Source organism: Myodes glareolus, chromosome 2 (assembly GCF_982192425.1).
Source record: "Myodes glareolus chromosome 2, mMyoGla1.1, whole genome shotgun sequence".
In the NCBI taxonomy this organism is placed as follows: Eukaryota; Metazoa; Chordata; class Mammalia; order Rodentia; family Cricetidae; genus Myodes; species Myodes glareolus.
Window position 1 is genome coordinate 53,550,691 of NC_142027.1, and position 20,300 is coordinate 53,570,990.

The 20,300-nt window shown below is 37.8% G+C and overlaps 1 protein-coding gene across 2 annotated transcripts in view; it reads right to left on the reverse strand.

Annotated features, from left to right (window-relative positions):
* The window catches only part of Nectin3 (nectin cell adhesion molecule 3), a 117,939-nt gene that overhangs the window by 36,353 nt on the left and 61,286 nt on the right, over positions 1-20,300 (reverse strand). For both annotated transcript variants that reach the window (XM_085685560.2, XM_085685563.2), the window contains exon 7: positions 19,623-19,704. In XM_085685560.2, coding sequence (XP_085541686.1) covers positions 19,623-19,704 — 82 coding nt within the window. The remainder of the gene's footprint in view (positions 1-19,622; positions 19,705-20,300) is intronic.

Genomic DNA, 20,300 nt, shown 5'->3' on the forward strand with positions numbered 1-20,300 from the left:
AAATAAGAAGATGAACCTGAAGAAAATCATGTAGTTTTCCTCCTGGATATTGGAAGTAGACAAGAGTGCCAGGCAACATTGGGTGCATGGGGGCGGGAGTGGATGGAAGGGGAGAGGGTTAGAGAGAAGGGAGTAGGGGAGGATTGGGGAAAGCTTGGGGGATTGGGATGGGGGGGAGGGAGGAAGGATGGATATGGGAGCAGGGAAGTATATATCTCAACTAAGGGAGCCATTTTAGGGTTTACAAGGGACTTGATTCTAGAGGGGTTCCCAGGTCCAAGGAGAGATCCCCAGATTGTTCCCTGGACAGCGGAGGAGAGGGTGCCTGAACTGGCCTTGGCCCATAACCATACTGATGAATATTTTGCATATCACCATAGAACCTTCAGCCGGCGATAGGTGGAGATAGAGACAGAGACCCACATTGGAACATTGGACTTAATTCCCTAGGTCCAAAGCAGAAGCAGAAAGAGGGAGAACGTGAGCAAGGAAGGCAGGATCAGAGGGAACCTTCACCCGATGATGAATGGAGATTGAGACAGAGACCCACATTGGAGTACTGGACTGAGCCCCCAAGGTCCAAATGAGGAGTAGAAGGAGGGAGAACATGAACAAGAAAGGCAGGACTGTGAGGAGTGCGTTCACCCACTGATACAAGGGGACTGATCTAATGAGAGTTCACCAAGGACAGCTGGACTGGGACTGAATGAGCATGTGATCAAATCGGATTCTCTGAATGTGGCCGGATTCTCTGAATGTGGCTGGCACGAGGACTGTCTGAGAAGCCATTGATAATGGCACTGGGACTTGTTTCCTCTGCATGTTCTGGATTTTTGGGATCCTAGTCAGTTTGGATGCTCACCTTCCTAGACCTGGAGGGAGGGGGGAGGAACTTCCCACAGGGCAGGAAACACTGACTGCTCTTAGGGCTGGAGAGGGAGGAGGAGAAGGAGTAGGGAGAGTGGGAGGGTATTGGGAGGAGGGGTGGAAGTGGAAAGTTTTATAAATTAATAAAAAATAATCTAATAATTACATTTATTATATTATATACATTTGGTACATGTAATTTCCTCTCAGAAGAGTTTAAAGTTAATTTAACACATTTGGCTGCAATTAAAACCTATTTCCCAATATTGTTTTAGAAAAATATAAGTTATCATTAATTTGTGATTCCATAATTGGAGTCTCCCATTACGCATGAGAGGTGATGCTTGTGCAAAGTAGCCACACTAATTACCTCTCACACATATAGAAAGCATCCAAGTTGAGGCCAGCCTGGTCTACAGAACAAGTTCCAGGACGGGCTTCAAAGCTAAGCTACAGAGAAATCCCATCTTGAAAAACCAATAAAATGCCAAAGGGAATATTACCACTTATAACAAAGATAAGAGTGACTCATGAAATTAGAAGGGGCTGGGAATGTAGCTCAGTTGGTAGAGCACTTGTCTAGCATACAGTAAGCCTTGAGTTTGGTCTCCAACACCAAAATCTAAATGTGGTGGTACAGGCCTTTAAGCCCAGCACTTGGAAGGTGGAGGCAGGAGAATCAGAACTTCAAGGTCATCCTTAGGCTATATAGACTCATCTTAAAAAATAAAAAAAACAACCCTGAAAGAAAACTAGATTTCTAATTTTCTATTAACTTTTACTTTATATGCATTGGTGTTTTGCTTTATGTATGTCTTTGTACCATGAGATTGCCTCATGCCTGCAGTAGCCAGGATAGGGTTTCGGATCCCTTGGAAGTCAAGTTATAGATAGTTGTGAAGCACCACATTGGTACAGAAAGAGCAGTCAGTGCTCTTAACCACTGAACTATCTCTCTACAGTTTTGAGATGAATAATGAAATGGCAAGTCTTGGGAGGCAAAATATTATTTTGTGTTTTAATTAATGCATGATGACTAGCTTTTGAGATGGGGTAGTGTTAGAGAAATTTTTACCTAGAGAAAAAAGACTGAGTTATGCAATCTCAAATAGTATCTGACATTAGAGCATGGTTCAGAATTGCGATATGTTCTAAGTCCTTTGACAAACCTGCTAACAGTCCTATAAAAGTTTTCATTTTCAAAGAGAGGATTATCAATAGCTAGCTAATTATAGGAAACTACCAGAAAGGACAGGTTTACCCAGTAATAGAGAATAGAGTCACTTTGTGGAGCCCCAAGCCTTGCCCATTTAGTTCTTTGATGTAAGAACCATAATGGGAGAAGGGGTGAGGAAACACTTGTTTTAGTTACTTTAGTCTCTGACAATGGCAACCAAAGAAGTGTAGTGTCATTTGATTTATATTTTAATAAACATAGCCTGCCTGAAGATCAGAGAGTAAAACAGTCCCACTTGTCAGCCTTACAGACCAGAGAGTGATAACACACACCTGTACCTCCAGTAACAACAACAGTTTGCCACGGAAACCAAGTAGTATACGCCTTTAATCCCAGACCTAGAAAGTATTATAAAACGGGAGGAGACAGCTCACAGTCACAGTCTGATTCTGAGATTCCTGGAGGCAGGACCGCCATTTTGGACCGAGGTCGAGGTAAGAGCCAGTGGCTGGCTGCTTTGCGTTTTGAATCTTCAGGCTGAACCCCAATATCTGTCCCTGAGCTTTTATTAATCATTCTTCAAAGAAGTGTTTAGTTGGGCATGTGGTTTGAGGGGGATCAAGTACTTAGTGGTGTGGAACAGGAGCATGAGATGATATCCAGTTCACAGGAAAGAGATGTGGATGCTGGTGCTCACAGTTTTTATTCTGCCTGGAAGCCGAGGTCATGGAATGGTGGCACCCACATTCAGGGCAAGCTTGTCTACTCAGTTAAATCTTTCTGAAAATGCCTCATGGACACATTAAGAGGTAAGGCTTCTAGATTAGTTTAAATCTAGCTAAGTTGATAACGAAAATTAGCCCCTATAAATCCTAAGAACAATAACCAATGGGCTTCCAAATATACGCAATTCTCTAAGATAGAATAGAAAATAAGAGTAATTCACATACTTGCTTAATAATAATGGAGATCAAGTATAAACTGTTTTATATAAACTAAATGAATAAAAGAACAAACTTATAAAAAGTAAGTCAGGAGTCATTATTATGATAGTAAACCCTAGCTCAATCAATCATTTTAGCCTTAGCCAATCTAACTGGAGTGAAACAGATATCCATTTCAATCAGTTGGCTTTATACTTTGATTTAATTTATGTCTCTGATGATTAAAGATGCTGAATAGGATTCACTATATATACATTTATTTCTCTGATAAAAATAGCTACATAAATCTTTCCATTTCTTAAGAATGGAGTCACCTTGGCTTTGTTATTGAGTTGTTATGATACTGTATATAATTCTTTTGATATATATCAAAATAATTCTGATTTTTTGTCTGATATGTTATAATATTCTTACTAACCTTTGGTTTACTTTTGTTTTCTTAAGGGTGCCCTTTAAAATAATAATTTTTGATTTTAAGTTTAACTTAATTATTTTTCTATTTCATGTTTCTGTGTTGTATGATTAATTTGGTGTATGCAAACACACACCTTACACCCAGTCATATCTTAGTAAAATGAAACCACAGCAACCATAGTCAACCTTGTAGTTATCTTTTCTCAAATACAGCCTATGATGTCTCAGTTTCTACATACAAATAAAGCTAATGTTTTGCATCATTTTTCTAAAGAAGTTTTAAGCAAATGCATTTTACATGCCATTTCTTTTAATAAGAGTGACAGTCTACAAAACTACTGTCTATTAAACACCTGAAGTTGAGATTACCTTCTGTAAAGTGCCTCTAACTTCAAATAGGAACTATCACAATGCTAAGTATTTTATTTTGAATACTTTTACCTTCTACCTCCTTCTATACTTACTGTAAGAAATATTCTGCATCTAGCAGATTTTATACTTTATGTAATACTCGTTGCTAAAGCAATGGTTAAGATATGGCATGCATCTTCAGCTTTCCTTATCTGGTGTAGGAGGGTCTTTTTTCTATGTGTTGCTTTCATTGGTTAAATAAAGAGACTGCCTTGGCCTTTTGATAGGACAGCATCTTAGATAGGCAGAATAGACAAAAGAGAATGCTGGGAGAAAGGAGGCAGAGATAGAGAGCCACAATGGAGCCAGCCACCAGGTCAGACATGTTGAATCTCTCCTGGTAAGCCACAGTCATGTGGTGATACACAGATTATTAAATATGGGTTAAAGCAAGATGTGAGAGTTAGCCAATAAGAGGTTAGAACTAATGGGTCAGGCAGTATTTAAATTAATACAATTTGTGTTGTTATTCTGGGGTATAAGATAGCCAGGCGGCTGGGAGTCGGGAACACAACCCACTGCTTCTCATTACAACAGAACTGTAAAACCGGCCTCCCGGCTAGCTTTACCCAAAATGATTACACAGAAACTGTATTCATTTAAACACTGTCTGGCTCATTTTATTTAGCCTCTTCTTAGCTAACTCTCATATCTTGCTTTAACCCATATTTAGTAATCTGTGTATCACCATGGGGTCGTGGCTTACCAGGAAGATTCTAACCTACATCCTTCTCGGGCTGGAGCTTCATGGCATCTGTCTGACTCTGCTTCTTTCTCCCAGCATTCTGTTTTGTCTACTCCACCTATCTAAGCTGCTGTCCTATCAAAGGCCAAGGCAGTCTCTTTATTTGACCAATGAAAGTAACACATAGAAGACCCACCTACACTCATCTGTATGAACAGAATTAAACTTGCAAATTGTAGTGGTTTGAATGAGACAGGCCCCATTGTCTCACTTATTTGAATACTTGGGCTCCAATTGGTGGAACTGTTTGGGAAAGATTAGGAGGTATGGTCTTATTGGAGGAGGTCAATGACTCTTATCCTCTGAAAGTGTAAGCAAGCTCCCAATAAATTTTTCTTCTCTAACTTCCCCGGTTATGGTGGGTTGCCACAGCAGTAGAAAGGTAACCAGCATAAACCAATGCATAAACTGTATTTTAAGAAGGAAGTTCTTTTGTTCTTGAAAAGGGTGAGGAAAAAAAAAAGCAACAACCTCTCAGAAGCAACATTTGTTTCTTTTATATTGTTCTCTAGGAAGACCCATTAGTATTTGGAATCAACAGTAGTTCATATTGCTCCAAACACTACAGAATATTAGCTATTTATAAGCATTTATGCTGCACTAAGCAAACCAGATATAGCTTTGTTTCTTAAATTAACGTATTTATTTATTTTCTCTCATATATTACATCCTGACCACAGTTTCCCTTTTCTCTTCTCTTCCTTGTCCTTCCCTCTCAACTTCCTTCTGCCCCAGATCCACTCCTCTTTCATTTCCCTTCAGAAAAGAGTAGACCTCCCAGGGATATCAATCAAATACGGCATAAAAAAATCTAGGGACATATCAAGGTTCAACAAGGCAATCTAGCAGGAGGAAAAGGGTTCCCAAAGTAGTCAAAGGAGTCAGAGATAAACCCCACACCCACTGTTAGGAATCACACAAGGAAAACAAGCCATACAACCATAACAAATATGCAGAAGACATAGGTCAGATACATACAGGCTCCCTGATTCTTGTTTCAGTTTCTATGAGCCCCTATGAGGCTTGGTTAGTAGATTCTGTGGCTCTCCTCTGGCTTCTACAATCCTTCCTTCCCCTCTTCCTACGATTGCCTGAGCTATCCCTAATGTTTCCCTGTGGGTATCTGCATCTGCTTGTTCCCTTTGATATCTTAGCTGGTTAAGGCAGAAGACTTTAGGGTTCATGTTTTGACGTTTAGACAGGATGCTGTTATCTATGAATGTGTTGAGCGACAGACATCCAGAGCCATCCTAGTATGTACACAGTCTGTGGGTCACAGGTGAGACACAAATGAATTAAAGTATATGGAAGATCTGTAAAACCCCGTGTCTTAAATTTCATGTTAGGTCTCTAAGCGCACCAGTATCTGTGGGATTCTTGAACCAATCCTTTACAGGTGTTGACTGATGTTAATTCTTATTTCTAACTATGGCTTTGTTGAAAATTATAGCCTTTGTTTTAACTGCTGGCATTTTTATACTTATTTATTTATTGGGATGGGGCATGATAGTGTCAGAGTATGTATGCAGAGGTCAGAGGACAACTTGTAGTTGTCAGTTCACAAGAACCTCAATACAACTTGTCTACACTATACCAAGTCTAAAGGACCACATTCAAAATAAAACTGTTAATGTACAAAATTTCATTTATAAGATGTCTATCTTTTAACAAGCAAGCAAAAAACAAAAATCCCCCAAACTTAATCACTCTTTCCTGAACATCTAAACTAGCCCAGCTCCGGGTCAGCAGGAAGGTTCAGTGGGGAAAAGTGCTGGTTGCTGAGCTCAGGGCCGGAGTTAGATCTTTGAGATCCATGTGAAAGAGAGAGCTGACTCCCTCGTGCTGTCCTCTGACCTCCACATACAGATTGCAGCACATTCATGAACTCGCACGCACACGCGCGCACGCACACAGACACACACACAAATAAGTATCAAATCAAATTAAAACAGCACACTTCTGTGTTCAGATGTTTCTGAACTTGAAATAAAATTGTTCCCTTTAAAAAGAATCATGGGTGTTTTTTGGTAAGAAAAGGTATTAAGTCCTTTGATATCCAGGAAGAAATCTCAACTTACATAGCCTCCAGTATTTAACTTCAATCAGTTTCTTAATGTCTCTTACTCATGAGCCAACCACATCACCTCTAATTAACACTTACAGTTCCCTAATGGTAGTGTGAACTTAACACAAGTCTAAAATAAACCACAAGAATTTAATACTCTGATTATATTTCAAGCAAAAATAATCTAAATCAATTCCTTGAAAGTTAAAAACCACAGTCTTAATACCTTCCTATAAAGGTTTCTAAGTAGCACTGAGTCATTAAAAGTTTTTTTTTTTCAAAGTTTTGGAATTGCATCGGTGTTAATTCAAGTCTTTACTATGACTTATGCGAGGCTTTAGCATATCTTTATGAAGCTGGGATGTGGCTCAGTTGACAGAATGCTTGCTTTGTATGTTCAGGCAGTGGGCTGTATACGATCCTTAGAATCTACTTGAGATACATAAGACCAGGTGCTACAGTGCACACCTCTAACACCAACAGTTTGAAGATAAAGGCAAGAGGATCAGAAGATCAGGGTCTTCCTCCGTCATACAGCAATTATCAGATCAGTCTGGGATTCATGAGACCCTGTCTCAGAAACATTCCCACCTCAAAAAAAATTACTAATATGAAAAAGTAGGTCAGTCTCTGCTTATTATGAGTTGACAATGTTAAAAGCTTTGAACTTGACATGACCTAGAAACTGGCACCTATTCCAAAAGTTACTACTACTTTTTCCAAAACCATATGCTATACAATTTCCCAATTTCTTAAAAATCAACTACACAGGGAGAAGTAAAAAGTGACAATGTAAATAGATTTCCAAGCATTCCCTGCCTCCACCCCAAATCTCTATCATGTTCAGCTGTATTGGGTACTGATGTCTATGAACAATTAACTTAACTATCACTGTAAGGCAGCAATGTTAGAATAACCATGGTATAGGGCAGTTTATCAGATATGAAAACAAATGCTACAAATGAAGTAACAGTCACAGTTTCCTCTTGTAGTGATGAATAAGAATACAGAGAACAAGAAAGGAAAATATCCAAATATAGGAGTACAAATAGTTATGCAGTTTTAAAAAAATTCATTCCTATAACTCAGCTCTAAAACTCAAAAGGAAGAAGGAGGCTGGAGGATTAGAATGTAGACAGAACCACATGGAATTAGACTATGGAATCTTAAGGAAAGGTGAATTAGATATTCTCTTTGAGTTGTTCAGAACAGACTTAAAAGGATGATTTCTATTGCTTTGCTTTTAACTATCTGCTTCATTCTGACATTGGATACTGGTGGCTAGAATGAAACAAGCTTTTTTCAATCATTAATTACACAAAAGTATAATCCAACTATTGTTAGATATATTTCTGAAGGAATCATTACAAAGACCAACATTTATTTTACTTTCTTAAAATAGTGCCAATTAACCTCCCACTTGGAAGCAATCCAGTTACAAGCCAGGAAGAGACAGAAGTGACTATTGTAGTCAGATTTCAACTCCTGTACCTAGTGCTAAGGCATGTGCTCAGTGTACAAAGGGTCCCTGGGTTCAAACCCCAGCACCAAACACAAAACCAAACTGATAAAAGCCACATATTTAGTTTGTCAATACTAACAGTTTCCACATTACTAAGAATGACACATTAATAAAATATTGAAAAATTAATGAATGTGAAATCTTTGCCTAGAATCTACCACTATATAAATAAACTGAAAGAAAATAAACCATATGATCATCTAATTAGATGCTGAAAAAGTATTTGACAAAATCTAACATTCCTTCATGATAAAGGTCTTGGAGAGATCAAGGATACAAGGAACATACCTAAACATAATAAAAGCAACAGACAGCAAGCCAACAGCCTACATCAAATTAAATGAAGAAACATAAAGCAATTCTATTAAAATCAGGAACAAGATAAGGCTGTCCACTCTCTCCATATCTATTCAACATAGTTGTTGAAATTCTGTCTAGAGCGATAAGACAACAAAAGGAGATCAAGGGGATATAAATTGGAAAGGAAGAAGCCAAACTTTTGTTATTTGTAGATGATATGATAGTATACATAAGTGACCCCAAGAATTCTACCAAGGAACTCCGACAACTGATGAACACCTTCAGTAATGTGGCAGGATATAAGATCAACTCAAAAAATTAGTAGCCCTCCTATATACAAAAGATAAAGAGGCTGAGAAAGAAATCAGAGAAACATCACTATTCACAATAGCCACAAACAATATAAAATATCTTGGGGTAACACTAACCAAACAAGTGAAAGACCTGTTCAACAAGAACTTTAAATTAATGAAGAAAGAGATTGAAGAAGTTTCCAGAAAATAGAAAGATCTCCCATGCTCTTGGATAGGTAGGATCAACATAATAAAAATGGTAATCCTATCAAAAGCAATCTACAGAATCAATGCAATCCCCATCAAAATCCTAACACAATTTTTCACAGACCTTGAAAGACCTTCAATTCATATGGAAAAACAAGAACTACAGGATAGCCAAAACAATCCTGTACAATAAAGGAACTTAAGCAGGCATCACCATCCCTGACATTAAGCTCTATTATAGAGTTACAGTAATGAAAACATCTTGGTATTGGCATAAAAACAGAGAAGTTGACGAATTGGATTGAATTAAAGACCTGGATATTAATCCACACACCTATGAACATCTGATTATTGACAAAGAACCTAATTATACAATGGAAAAAAAAGAAAGGATCTTTAACAAATGGTGCTGGCATAACTTTGTAGAAGAATGAAAATAGATTCATACCTATCCCCATGCACAAAACTCAAGTCCAAATGGATTGACGTCCTCAGTGTAAATCCAATGACACTGAACCTAATAGAAGAGAAAGTGGGAAGGAATTTGAAAGTTCCCAAATATAACCCATAGCACAGACACAGAGAGCAACAATAAATAAATGGGACCTCCTGAAATTGAGACGCTTCTGTAAAGCAAAGGGCACAATCAATGAGACAAAAAGGCAGTCTACTGAGTGGGAAAAGATCTTCACCAACCTCCCATTAGACAGAGAACTGATCTCCAAAATGACCCCAGCTAAGACCCTAAGCAATAGTGGAGAGGATGCCTGAACTGGCCTTGCCCTGTAGTCAGACTGATATTTTAAATGTCACCATAGAACCTATATCCAGCTATTGATGGAAAAAGATGTAGAGAACCACAGTGAAGCATTGGGCTGAGCTCCCAAAGTCCAGTTGAAGAGAGGATGGAATGAGAATACCAGCAAGTAGGTCAAAACCATGACGGGGATACCCACTACAACAGCTTACCCGAGCTAATGAAAGCCTTCCAACTCCGGCCTGACAGTGAGGGAACAAGCATAGGACCAAACTAGACCTTCTGAATGTGGGTAACAGGTGTATGGCAGGGGCAGGCTGTGGGGCCACTGGCCTTGAGACCAGGATTTATCCCTACTGCTTGTACTTACTGGCTTTTTGGAACCCTTTTTCTTTGGAGGGATACCTTGCTCAACATAGAAATAGAGGGGAGTGCCTTGGTCCTGCCTCAAAGCAATGTGCTAGACTCTGTTGACTCCCCACGGGAAGCCGTAATGCTCTGAGAAGTGGATGGGGGTAGGAAGGGTGGAGGGGGGAAGGTGGAAGGAGCAGGAAGAAGGGAGGGAGTGGGAAATGGATTTGGCATGAAAATAGAAATACATAATGAATAAAATGACAAAGATAATTCAGGATTTGCAAACTGAATTCAACAAAGAGGTAGAAGACAGAAAAGAATAGAAGCTGAAATGAAGACACACTTTAAAAACTCAATATGCTGTTGACAGCATATATGCCAGAAATGCCTAGTGTAATGCACTACTCCAAGTTCTAAATGACTATGACAATCAACCTAGACTTCTGTACCCAGCAAAAGTATCTGACATAGTTGCAAGAAGAAAAATCTTCCATGACCCAAACAGCCAGAAAACAGGTATACTCAGAAATAAAATGCTAAATAGAATACAGGAATAAATGCTTGAAATTGAAAAGATAAGAGCATCTAGAAAGACAACAAACTAAGTTATAATCAATGAAATACAGAGCACAACTGAGAACAGAAACAGCAAAAAAGAACAAATGACTTCAATTTACAAACATCTTTCAATAATAACCTTAATTATTCATGGTCTCACGTCTCTAATCAAAAGACATAGGCTAGCTAAACTGACTAAGAAACAAAATTCCACCCCCTTCCCTCCCTTCCTCTCTCCTTTTTTTCTTTCTCTTTTGTTTTTTCTCTTTTTGGTCTTTCAAGATAGAGTTTCTCTGTGTAACAGCCCTAGCTGTCCTAGAACTAGCTCTGTAAACCAGGCTGGCCTTGAACTCACAGAGATCTGTCTGCCCCTGCCTCTCAAGTGCTGGGATTGAAGACATGGTGTCACCACTGCTTCAAAATCCATTTTTTTCTTATCTACAAGAAACCCATATTTGCTTTAAAGACAGACACCACCTTAAAGTGAAAGAACGGAAAAAGTATTCCAAGAAAAGAGATCAGGAAGCAACCGGCTGCCGCTATTCCTAATATCTGACAAAACACAGGTCAAACTGAGATAGTCAGAAGAGGCAGAGAAGGGCCTGTCATTTCAATTAAGGGGTTAATTAATAAAGAAAATGTTGGAACACTAAACATACATGCACCAAACTCTTGCTACCCTATTTCATAAGGAGCATACAAATGGAATTAAAACACAGATTAAACCCCATAGTAATAGATGGTTTCAACATCATTAATTCTCCAGTGAACTGGTCTGCTGGACAAAAGGTAAATAAAGAAAGCTTGAATTAAATAACATTTTACATCAAATGGGCCTTACAGAATATTAAACCTAAACACCAAATAACATACATTCTAGTCAGTATCACATAGAAGCTTCTCTAAAATAGACTGCATGCTGGGAGAAAACAAACCTTAACAAATACAGAAAACTGAAATAAACCCATGCATACTATTCAAACATTATACAATAAAACTCAAAATCAACAGCAAACAAAAATAGTCTGTAAACTCATGGAGGTTAAATAATTCATTACAAATTGATGAACAGATTAAAAAAAGATCAAGAAAGAAATACATTTCCTGGAACTAAATGAAAACGAAACTCTCGGACACACTGAAAGCAGTCTGATGTGGAATTCCCCTCTGTAGGCTGTGAATACCATTGATTAATAAAGAAGCTGCTTTAGGCCTATTGCAGTGCAGAACAGGGCAAGGCAGGCATTCCAAGCAGAGAGAGGAGGACAGAGTAGGTGGAGTCAAGAAGAAGCCATGTAGCAGTAGGAGACAGACACTGGATGCCGGGTGTAATCTTACCGGTAGGCCACAACCACATGGCAACACACAGATAAATACAAATGGGTTAATTTAAGATGTAAGAGCTAGACAAGAATAAGGGTGAGCTAATAGGCTAAGCAGTGTTGTAATAATACAGTTTCTGTATGATTATTTTGGGTCTAAGCAGCTGGGAAAGAAACGAGTAGCCTCCAACTACAGAAGTCCTAACAGGGATATTTACAGCACTAAGTGCCTAGAAAGGGAGCAGATCCAGATGGGAAGTGAGGTGAGGAGGAACTAGGAAGAATAAAAGGACGAGAAACAGTATTCAGGATATATTATGTAAAAAACAACAGAACAAAACAATAAAACCCAGAAAAGGGCTTCAATAGATGATACAATTCAAGTATTTAGAAAAACAAGAACATCTTGAAATTTGCAGGCAAGTGGATGAATCTAAAAAACATCACAATGATTAAGGTAACCCAGACCCAGAAAGACAAATATAATATGTACTCACTCATAAGTGGCTTTCAGACATAAAGCAAAAAACAAAACAAAACAAAAACCCAACCAGCCTACAATCACAATCCCAGAGAGCCTAGACAACAAACAGGACTCTAAGAGAGACATACATGGATCTAATCTACATGGGAAGTAGTTGGAGAGGGCAGAAGGGGAGGGGGAGGAAAGAAAGGAAGCAGAGAAAAATATATAGCCTGATAAAAACAATAAAAACAAGAGAAAAAAGAAAAGCAAGAACAAAAAAACACCAAAAAACCAAAATCCAGTGGAAGACAAGAAATAATAAAAATAAAAAGATAAATTAAGAACAAAGAAAACAACACAAAGAATCAGTGAATTTGAGTTGTTTCTTTGGGAAGATAAACAAGATTAAAAGATTGTAGGACCAATTGATCAAAATAAAGAGAGGACCACAAATTATTAGAATCAGAAATGAACAGAGAACTATCACAACAGACACCAGGGTATATTAAGGGAATACATTAAAAACCTGTACTCCATTAAAGGAAATAGATGAATTTCTTGATTCCTCCAAACTACCAAAGTTAAACCAAAGAGATCAACAATTGAAACAGACTCATAATAAAAGAGGGGATTTAAATAGCAATAATCATAGCAGAACTCTACTATACTTTCAAAGAACTACACCCAATACTTCTTAATCTACTTAAAATTTTATAAATATGTGGATCACAGCCAAACTCGTTCTACAAACACAGACTTACTCTAATATCCAAAGCAGGTAACGACACATAAAAAACCAAAACTACAGCCAATATCTCTAATGTTGTTCATAGATGCAAAAAAGTCAATAAAATACTATCACAACAAATATAGGCACATACCAAGATCATCCACTATGGAAAAGTTGGCTTTATCACTAATATTCCAGGATGGTTGGTTCAATGAATGTAATAAACCATATAAATGGATTTAAAGACAAAACTCACATGATCATCTTAATATATGTAGAAAAAGCCTTTAACAAAATACAAAATGTTTTCATTATAAATGTTGTAAAGGAAGTTGGACTGAAGGGAACATACCACAACATAATAAAGGCCACATTTAATAAACCCATTACCTTAAATGGTGAAAAATTGAAGCAATCTTATTATAATGAGGCATGATCCCAGGCTGCCCACTATCCCTGCTCGTTCTCAATATAGCACTAGAAATACTAGCCAGAGCAATAGGGAAGAGAAAGAAATTAAAGGGATACAAACAGCAAAAGGAGAAGCCAAATCATGCATAGTTGCAGATGAATATGATATTACATATAAATGACACCCAACAAGTTCAGCACAATGGCAATGTAGAAAAGTAAGTTACAAAGCTCAATAGTTACATAAATGCTAGGTAGCTGTGAAGGTTCACCTGTAATTTGAGCCTTGAAAGGCAGAGACTAGATTCTGGAGTAAGATGGCAGTGAAATCACCAAATCAGAGAGTTCTGAGCTTGACAAAGAACCGTGCCTCAAAGAATAATGTAGACGAGCCATCAGTGGAAGAGGATTCACCACATTAATCTTGGGCCTCTACAGCATGTGTACTCTCACACATGGAAACATCTACACACACACACACACACACACACACACACACATACACACGAGCGAAAGAAAAAAAATAATCAAGGCCAAAAGAGGACAACAAAATTAGAAAAAAAAAAACAACAACTAGATATTCCTATTAGCTACATTGTGTTTACTCTGTTGTAATATGCTCTTTAGTTGAAGAGCATGAAGGAAAATCAGCAGTACAGAGACATGCTGGGAAAGGAAAGCCTATTAGGTAAATGGAAAAGCTCTGCAGTACTGCACCAAAACTGTGGATCTAGTTTCTTAAAGTTACCTGCTATACAGAACCTTTAGACTAATCAGTAAACTCCACATTCTGTTTCCTAAGTACAGAACATCTATACATATATGCACCACACACACACCTCAATCATAGAAAATGTTCTGTATAGTCAGTCTTATAAGAGAAATACTACTCATACATTATTTTCAGTACTGTTAAAAGTTTTGCATTTGCTAAAGTCATCTGCCAGATGACAGCTTTACATGTATACTACAAAGAGCAATATAAAAAAAAAACCCTAGGTGGTTTTATTATGAGTCTTTGTACATGTCAGTAACAGCTCTCTAGAAGGAGCCATGGGGGAAGAGACAGGGAGCACAACTGGCGATCAAAATGTTTAATCTGTGTACAATAAACCTAAAGAGAAAACAAAACATGTGCTCCAGAGAGGAAACGTTATTTCACTACAGTAGGAAACACCAGCATGAAGGCCTCTGTGATTTCTTGAGTTGTGTTACCACACAGTTGTCAGTTCGCATTAGAGTAATCCTTAACTTCAATACATGGTTTTATGAAGTCTGGGGAGTATCTTATAAAGTCAAAAGAAAAAACAAGAATATTTTGGCAAGGAATAACTGACAAATTTGTTCCAGTGGATAGTAAATCATATCACCAACTTATGGTTTAGGAAGAGAACACAAAAATATAACATACTTAGACAAGATCACAGAAATCTGAATGACTGCTCATCTCACTGGTTAGAACAGGTCTCTACTTGAAATCCCAAACACAAAATTTGCAGTTTTAAAGTGAAACATAAAACCCATCAAATATTTCTAAGATTTAAAAAAATACTCTGATGTAGGTGGGTTTTCTGTCGGTGTTATTTTCATTGGTTAATAAAGAGACTGCCTTGGCCCTTTGATAGGACAGAAAATTAGGTAGGCAGAGTAAACAGAACAGAATGCTGGGAAGAGGGCAACGAGGCAGACACCATGGAGTCAGCCACCAGGTCAGACATGCTGAATCTTTCCCGGTAAGCCACCATCTCATGGTGCTACACAGATTATTAGAAATGGATTAATCAAGATGTAAGAGTTAGCCAGTAACTAACTCTCTAGAGATAACGAGCCAGGCAGTGTTTAAATGAATACAATTTGTGTGTTGTTATTTCCGGGGCTATGCTAGCCGTGCGGGAGCCAGGCGGGACGAAAAGCAGGCTTGCCCGAAAATACTCTGGCCAGGAGAGACAGAAAGGAAACTTGTTCTGACCAAAATACAACTTCCCAATAAATACAAGAAATTGACTGGTTGCATAAAAATTTTAGATTCCTACACAACATCACGAAGTTAAAAAATAGAAAATAATGTAAGACAAAGAACCACATTTACATCAGAATTCCTAAAAAAAGAAACAATCAAAAACTCAAAGCACAATTCAAAAATTGGGGGTGGGGGGTGCAAATAGTAACTGGTATCTAGGTTCTACTTCACTGAAGAATCCATGGAATGTTTAGTTATAACGCCCACAGAACACCTCATGCTACAGGACAGAGATGGAAACAGGTTTCTCATGCTATATGTAAGAATGTATATTGATACTGTGGTTGATAATATGACATATTTTGTAAAAAAAAATAGTGATTCTATTTCTTGGCATAATTCTCATGAATACACAAACAACAAAATGCATAAAATATTTTCACTATAATTTTGCAACAAAAATAAGGATGTCATTGGATGAATTTTATGTATCAATGTAATGGAATATTTTGAAAGTCACCCTGAGTGGGAAAGAGATACACAAACAGAACTTAGTCTTGAATTCCGTTAAAACACACCTAGTTGGCATGTGCCAACTATTAACAATCCAAAGTAATTGAGGCCATGTTTGTGAATACTCATTGAATAATCCAGAGTATCTTGGTAAAGTCAACTACATTGGTCACTCTGAAAAATACATTATCATGGAAGACATAGTGAATAAGAGAAAGAAAATTTTCGAAGAAAATATGTCCCTATAGCTCTACCTATGTTTTAAAATAACCATTCACAGGTAAATATTAACATGTATGAAGTTAGGTCATGGAGAAAAGTGTGGGAGAAGTTTAAATATTCAGCAGCAGTGTTGTCTAGGGGAAGGGACTGGGATCTTTGAGGATGGGGGGGATGAAAAACAGATTTGCACAATTGATATTTCTGTAAGACTGTACTTTATATTTTATATGGCGAGTATCCTTGTGTATGAAACGTACAAGGAAAATAGACCATCATAAAATGGTAAGACACAGTTTAGTGTTGCAACCTTGTATGTTTCATAAATAAAGATCACTTCTGTCAGATGTTCATTTATGAAGAAGACACACTGGTAGATTTAAGTGCTCTTTGCTTTCAGACAAAACATCTTTTCTGATTTCCTGAATACATGCAAGGCCCCTCCAAACATCTCTGTAGGAAAACAATTCCCTCTCAAGAAAAGTGTCTCTTCACACTTCCAGGGTTCATTTTCCTGAATAACTTGTATCTGAAGAGAAAGCTCTCAGGGATTGATGCAGGCACTGCCACCAAAGTAACTACTCATCACTGTGAGCTAGCATACATGGGTAGGAATCATTTTTTTTCCATAGTTTCTCAAAGAAAACCATCAGTGAAAAGGTCAGCACAAGCAAACTCTCAGAAAAAGAGTCACACTCACTATAAAGATTCAACAACACTGACTGATGGATCAGAATTTGATTGTTGGAATGCCAATGATAGTCCCCTTAACAGACTTTCACTGCCACTTCAGTGATAGACCTAATACTCCTGTGTTCACGTGGTCAAAGTTCTTATAATGCATTAACATGGCAGACAAGTTGCTTCCACCAACTGAAAAGGTATGAACACCATCACATAGCACGGAGCACGTACATTAGAGAAGTCTGCACTTTGCCGGAGTCTATCTACTTCATGATTCCACCAGTGTGTCTGAGAATGTGTCTCAATTTAAGATTTTCTTTTGTTTTAACCTTGTGTCTATACTGGAACATGTCATTTGAGTCTATACTGCTTCTGAGCTGTGGACATCCATATTTGACTCAAGAATAAACTGTCTTTATCTTCTTTGAGGAGAGAGTGGTTTTTAATGTTGACATCAGGCTCTTCCTTAAAGTTAGGCTGGCCTTCGGGGAACATGAGGCACATGTCACCAGGCTGGTTGTGAGAGCTAAGTAATGAGATCAAGTAGAAATAAATAAATTTAAAGTTGTTATTGTTTGAATAAGAGCAGGGCCACCATAAACTCACAGATTCCATAGTAACCAAGAAACATATATATACTTTTCATTTCTTTTGTAAAATAAACCCAAAAATATGCACACAAACAGTGGAAGACAGTATTTATGATAGGAGAGTCACAACAAAAAGTTAACTTTCTAGAGTTTTAACTCTACCTCTAGATGCACCTTTAAAAGAATACAGAATATGACTGATTTCATGTCCAACTCAAGTTCTGATTCTCCTATATTTTATAGATTTGGCTTTATATTTAGAAGAAAACATTGGTGACTAATGTTTTTCACTGCTTGATTTGAATGAGGAAAAAACTGCAACGCTAACTGGTTGCTTACTTCGTAAGAGCCAACACTGCTCATCTGTTTATAAGGTGTTTTCCCATCAAGTTTGCTTTGACTAAAGGTTTTGACTAGTTTTTAATGTCACCCTTCATCTGCTCAGGATTATTCCTGTTACTAAACTTACTATAATAGAATTAATTATTTTCCGAGTACTTTATCTCATACCGTCCCAGCTGAGCCATCCTGAGCCCCTCTGCTTCACTGTCAGTTCCAGTCATGCAAGATATCACACCTTCCTTTTGGTTTCATGCAGTGTCTTATAGTATACATGTACCAGTTATATTTTAACTAAAGCCCACATATGATCTGAACCAAATAACTTTTTCTAACTCAAGCTTCTATAAAGTCATCTTGAAAATACAAATAGTTTCATATGAACTGATTTTCCTGACAACACTGAAATTATAATCAATTAAGCTTATTCTAAAGACTACTAATAACATCCTAAGAAAAATTAGCACAACAGAGTCTGGACACCCACAGATTAACGTAGCATTTAGCAGTTCTGGTAAAGGTCTCCACAGACATTTCATGCTATTTCCCTCTTTTATTTATTTGCTAAAGGCTGTACTTCTTGTGAAACAGAGCTCTGGAAAGATGACACATTCCATGTCACAGAGGACAACAAAGCAGGGGTCACTGCCACTGGTGGTGCATGGCAGGTGCTCCCCACCCCTGCCTGCCTCACCCATGCTAACAGCAGACTGACTGCATGGGGAGTAAAGGAACAGAAACAAAGGTATCTTCACAGAACCATTCCTTTGCAGTTCCCCACCAAATTAAGTGCTGGATGTATTCAGACAATATTCAGGGTGAAGATCCAGGATTATGTTTTAAGGAAAACAGACTAATCGAGGCAAATCTCAGATGCAAGGTGAGAACCCAATACACTCTCTAAACAACAGAAAAAAATGGTAGCAAAATAAACTAAAACAGTAAACAAAGAACAAAACACTATAACTGAGAATAAAAGAATTCAAGTATTTGTTTTAATCTTTCTCAAACATCAAGCAAAAATATTAACCCAGGTGTAGACACAAGATGATAAGTGTTGAACTTGCACATGGGCTACTGCACAGACTCCAAGAGAAATGCTAAAGTCACCACAAATGTAGCATGAGGATCCAATACTTGTTTTCACTGTTTTAAACTGGAACATACACCACCTGTTTCTCAATGAGGGAATGCTAAAATTTAGACTTTTTCATATGAAAAGCAAGAGTAAACTGCAGGGCTCAAAGAAGAGCAGATGTCCACAACAATCTACCAAGACACTCAAGGTCTTTACTTTTCATTCACATAAAAATGCCTATTGTTTACAATAAACCTGTGGGTCAGTACGCTGCATCCACAACCAGTCTCTAACTGCAGCTCTGCGGAAGGACCAGCACAGCAGTGACTTCCCGCCTCATAGTAGCCGTCCTGTTTCTCACTAACGCACACATTAAGTCTGACTCATCACTCACATATTTCTGAGGAATACATGAACATGTTAAAAATTATGTGCCATTACAAAATGGAAAATGATGCTTTGAAAAATTAATACAGATGGAATAGATTTAAAAAATTTATTCACTTCAATTTTCACAATGGGGTCTCTTGTAGGCCAGGCTGGACTCGAACTCACTGTGTAGCCAAGGATGACTTTAACTTCTGGTCCTCTTGTTCCAGACTCTCGGGTGCATGGGTCACAATTGTGCACTGCAACAGCGGGGCAGATTTTCAGAAGATAGTTCAGGTGATGTTAAGTGTCTTCACAAACACGTACCTGACACAGAAGGCCTTTCTGAGGCAGAGAAGAAACTCCTTCATACACAGGGGGCGGCTTATGTGTAGGTGGAAGGTCAATTCTGTATTCAAAATATTAAATAGAAGTGTGTGAGGGGGTTCCAGGAGGAAAAACAAAAAAAACAAGGTTCTCACAAATCTGAAGGGTGTTTTCTTTATACTATATTACATAATTATTCTACTCTGCATGCTTAATTAAGTTATATTCTGTCAATGTGTCAGGAAATAAAAAGTTATCACTACTTCCAATACTTGAACAGCAAACTAACCTATTCACATTAAAGAAACAATTCAAATAGAAACACTGAAAATTATTATTAAACAAGTATCGTGCATGAGCCACCTGCTTAAGTTTGGCATAGTTTCCCCTCTGATTACAATGACAAACATTTTAAAAATAGTATTTTTAAAAGATTTTTATTTATGTATATGTGTATATGTCTATATGTCTGTCACATGTATGCTGATGCCCACAGAGGCCAGAAAAGGGGTCAGATCCATGCAGTCAGAATTACTGGTAGTTGTGACCCTCCAGAAGTGGGTGCTTAGACCCAAAATCAAAGTCTCTCCTGAAGCAACAAACACTCTTAAGTCATTAAGCCATCTCTCCAACCCCAATGTGTCATTATTATGTTTCTCCAAATGGTCATAGAAGTGA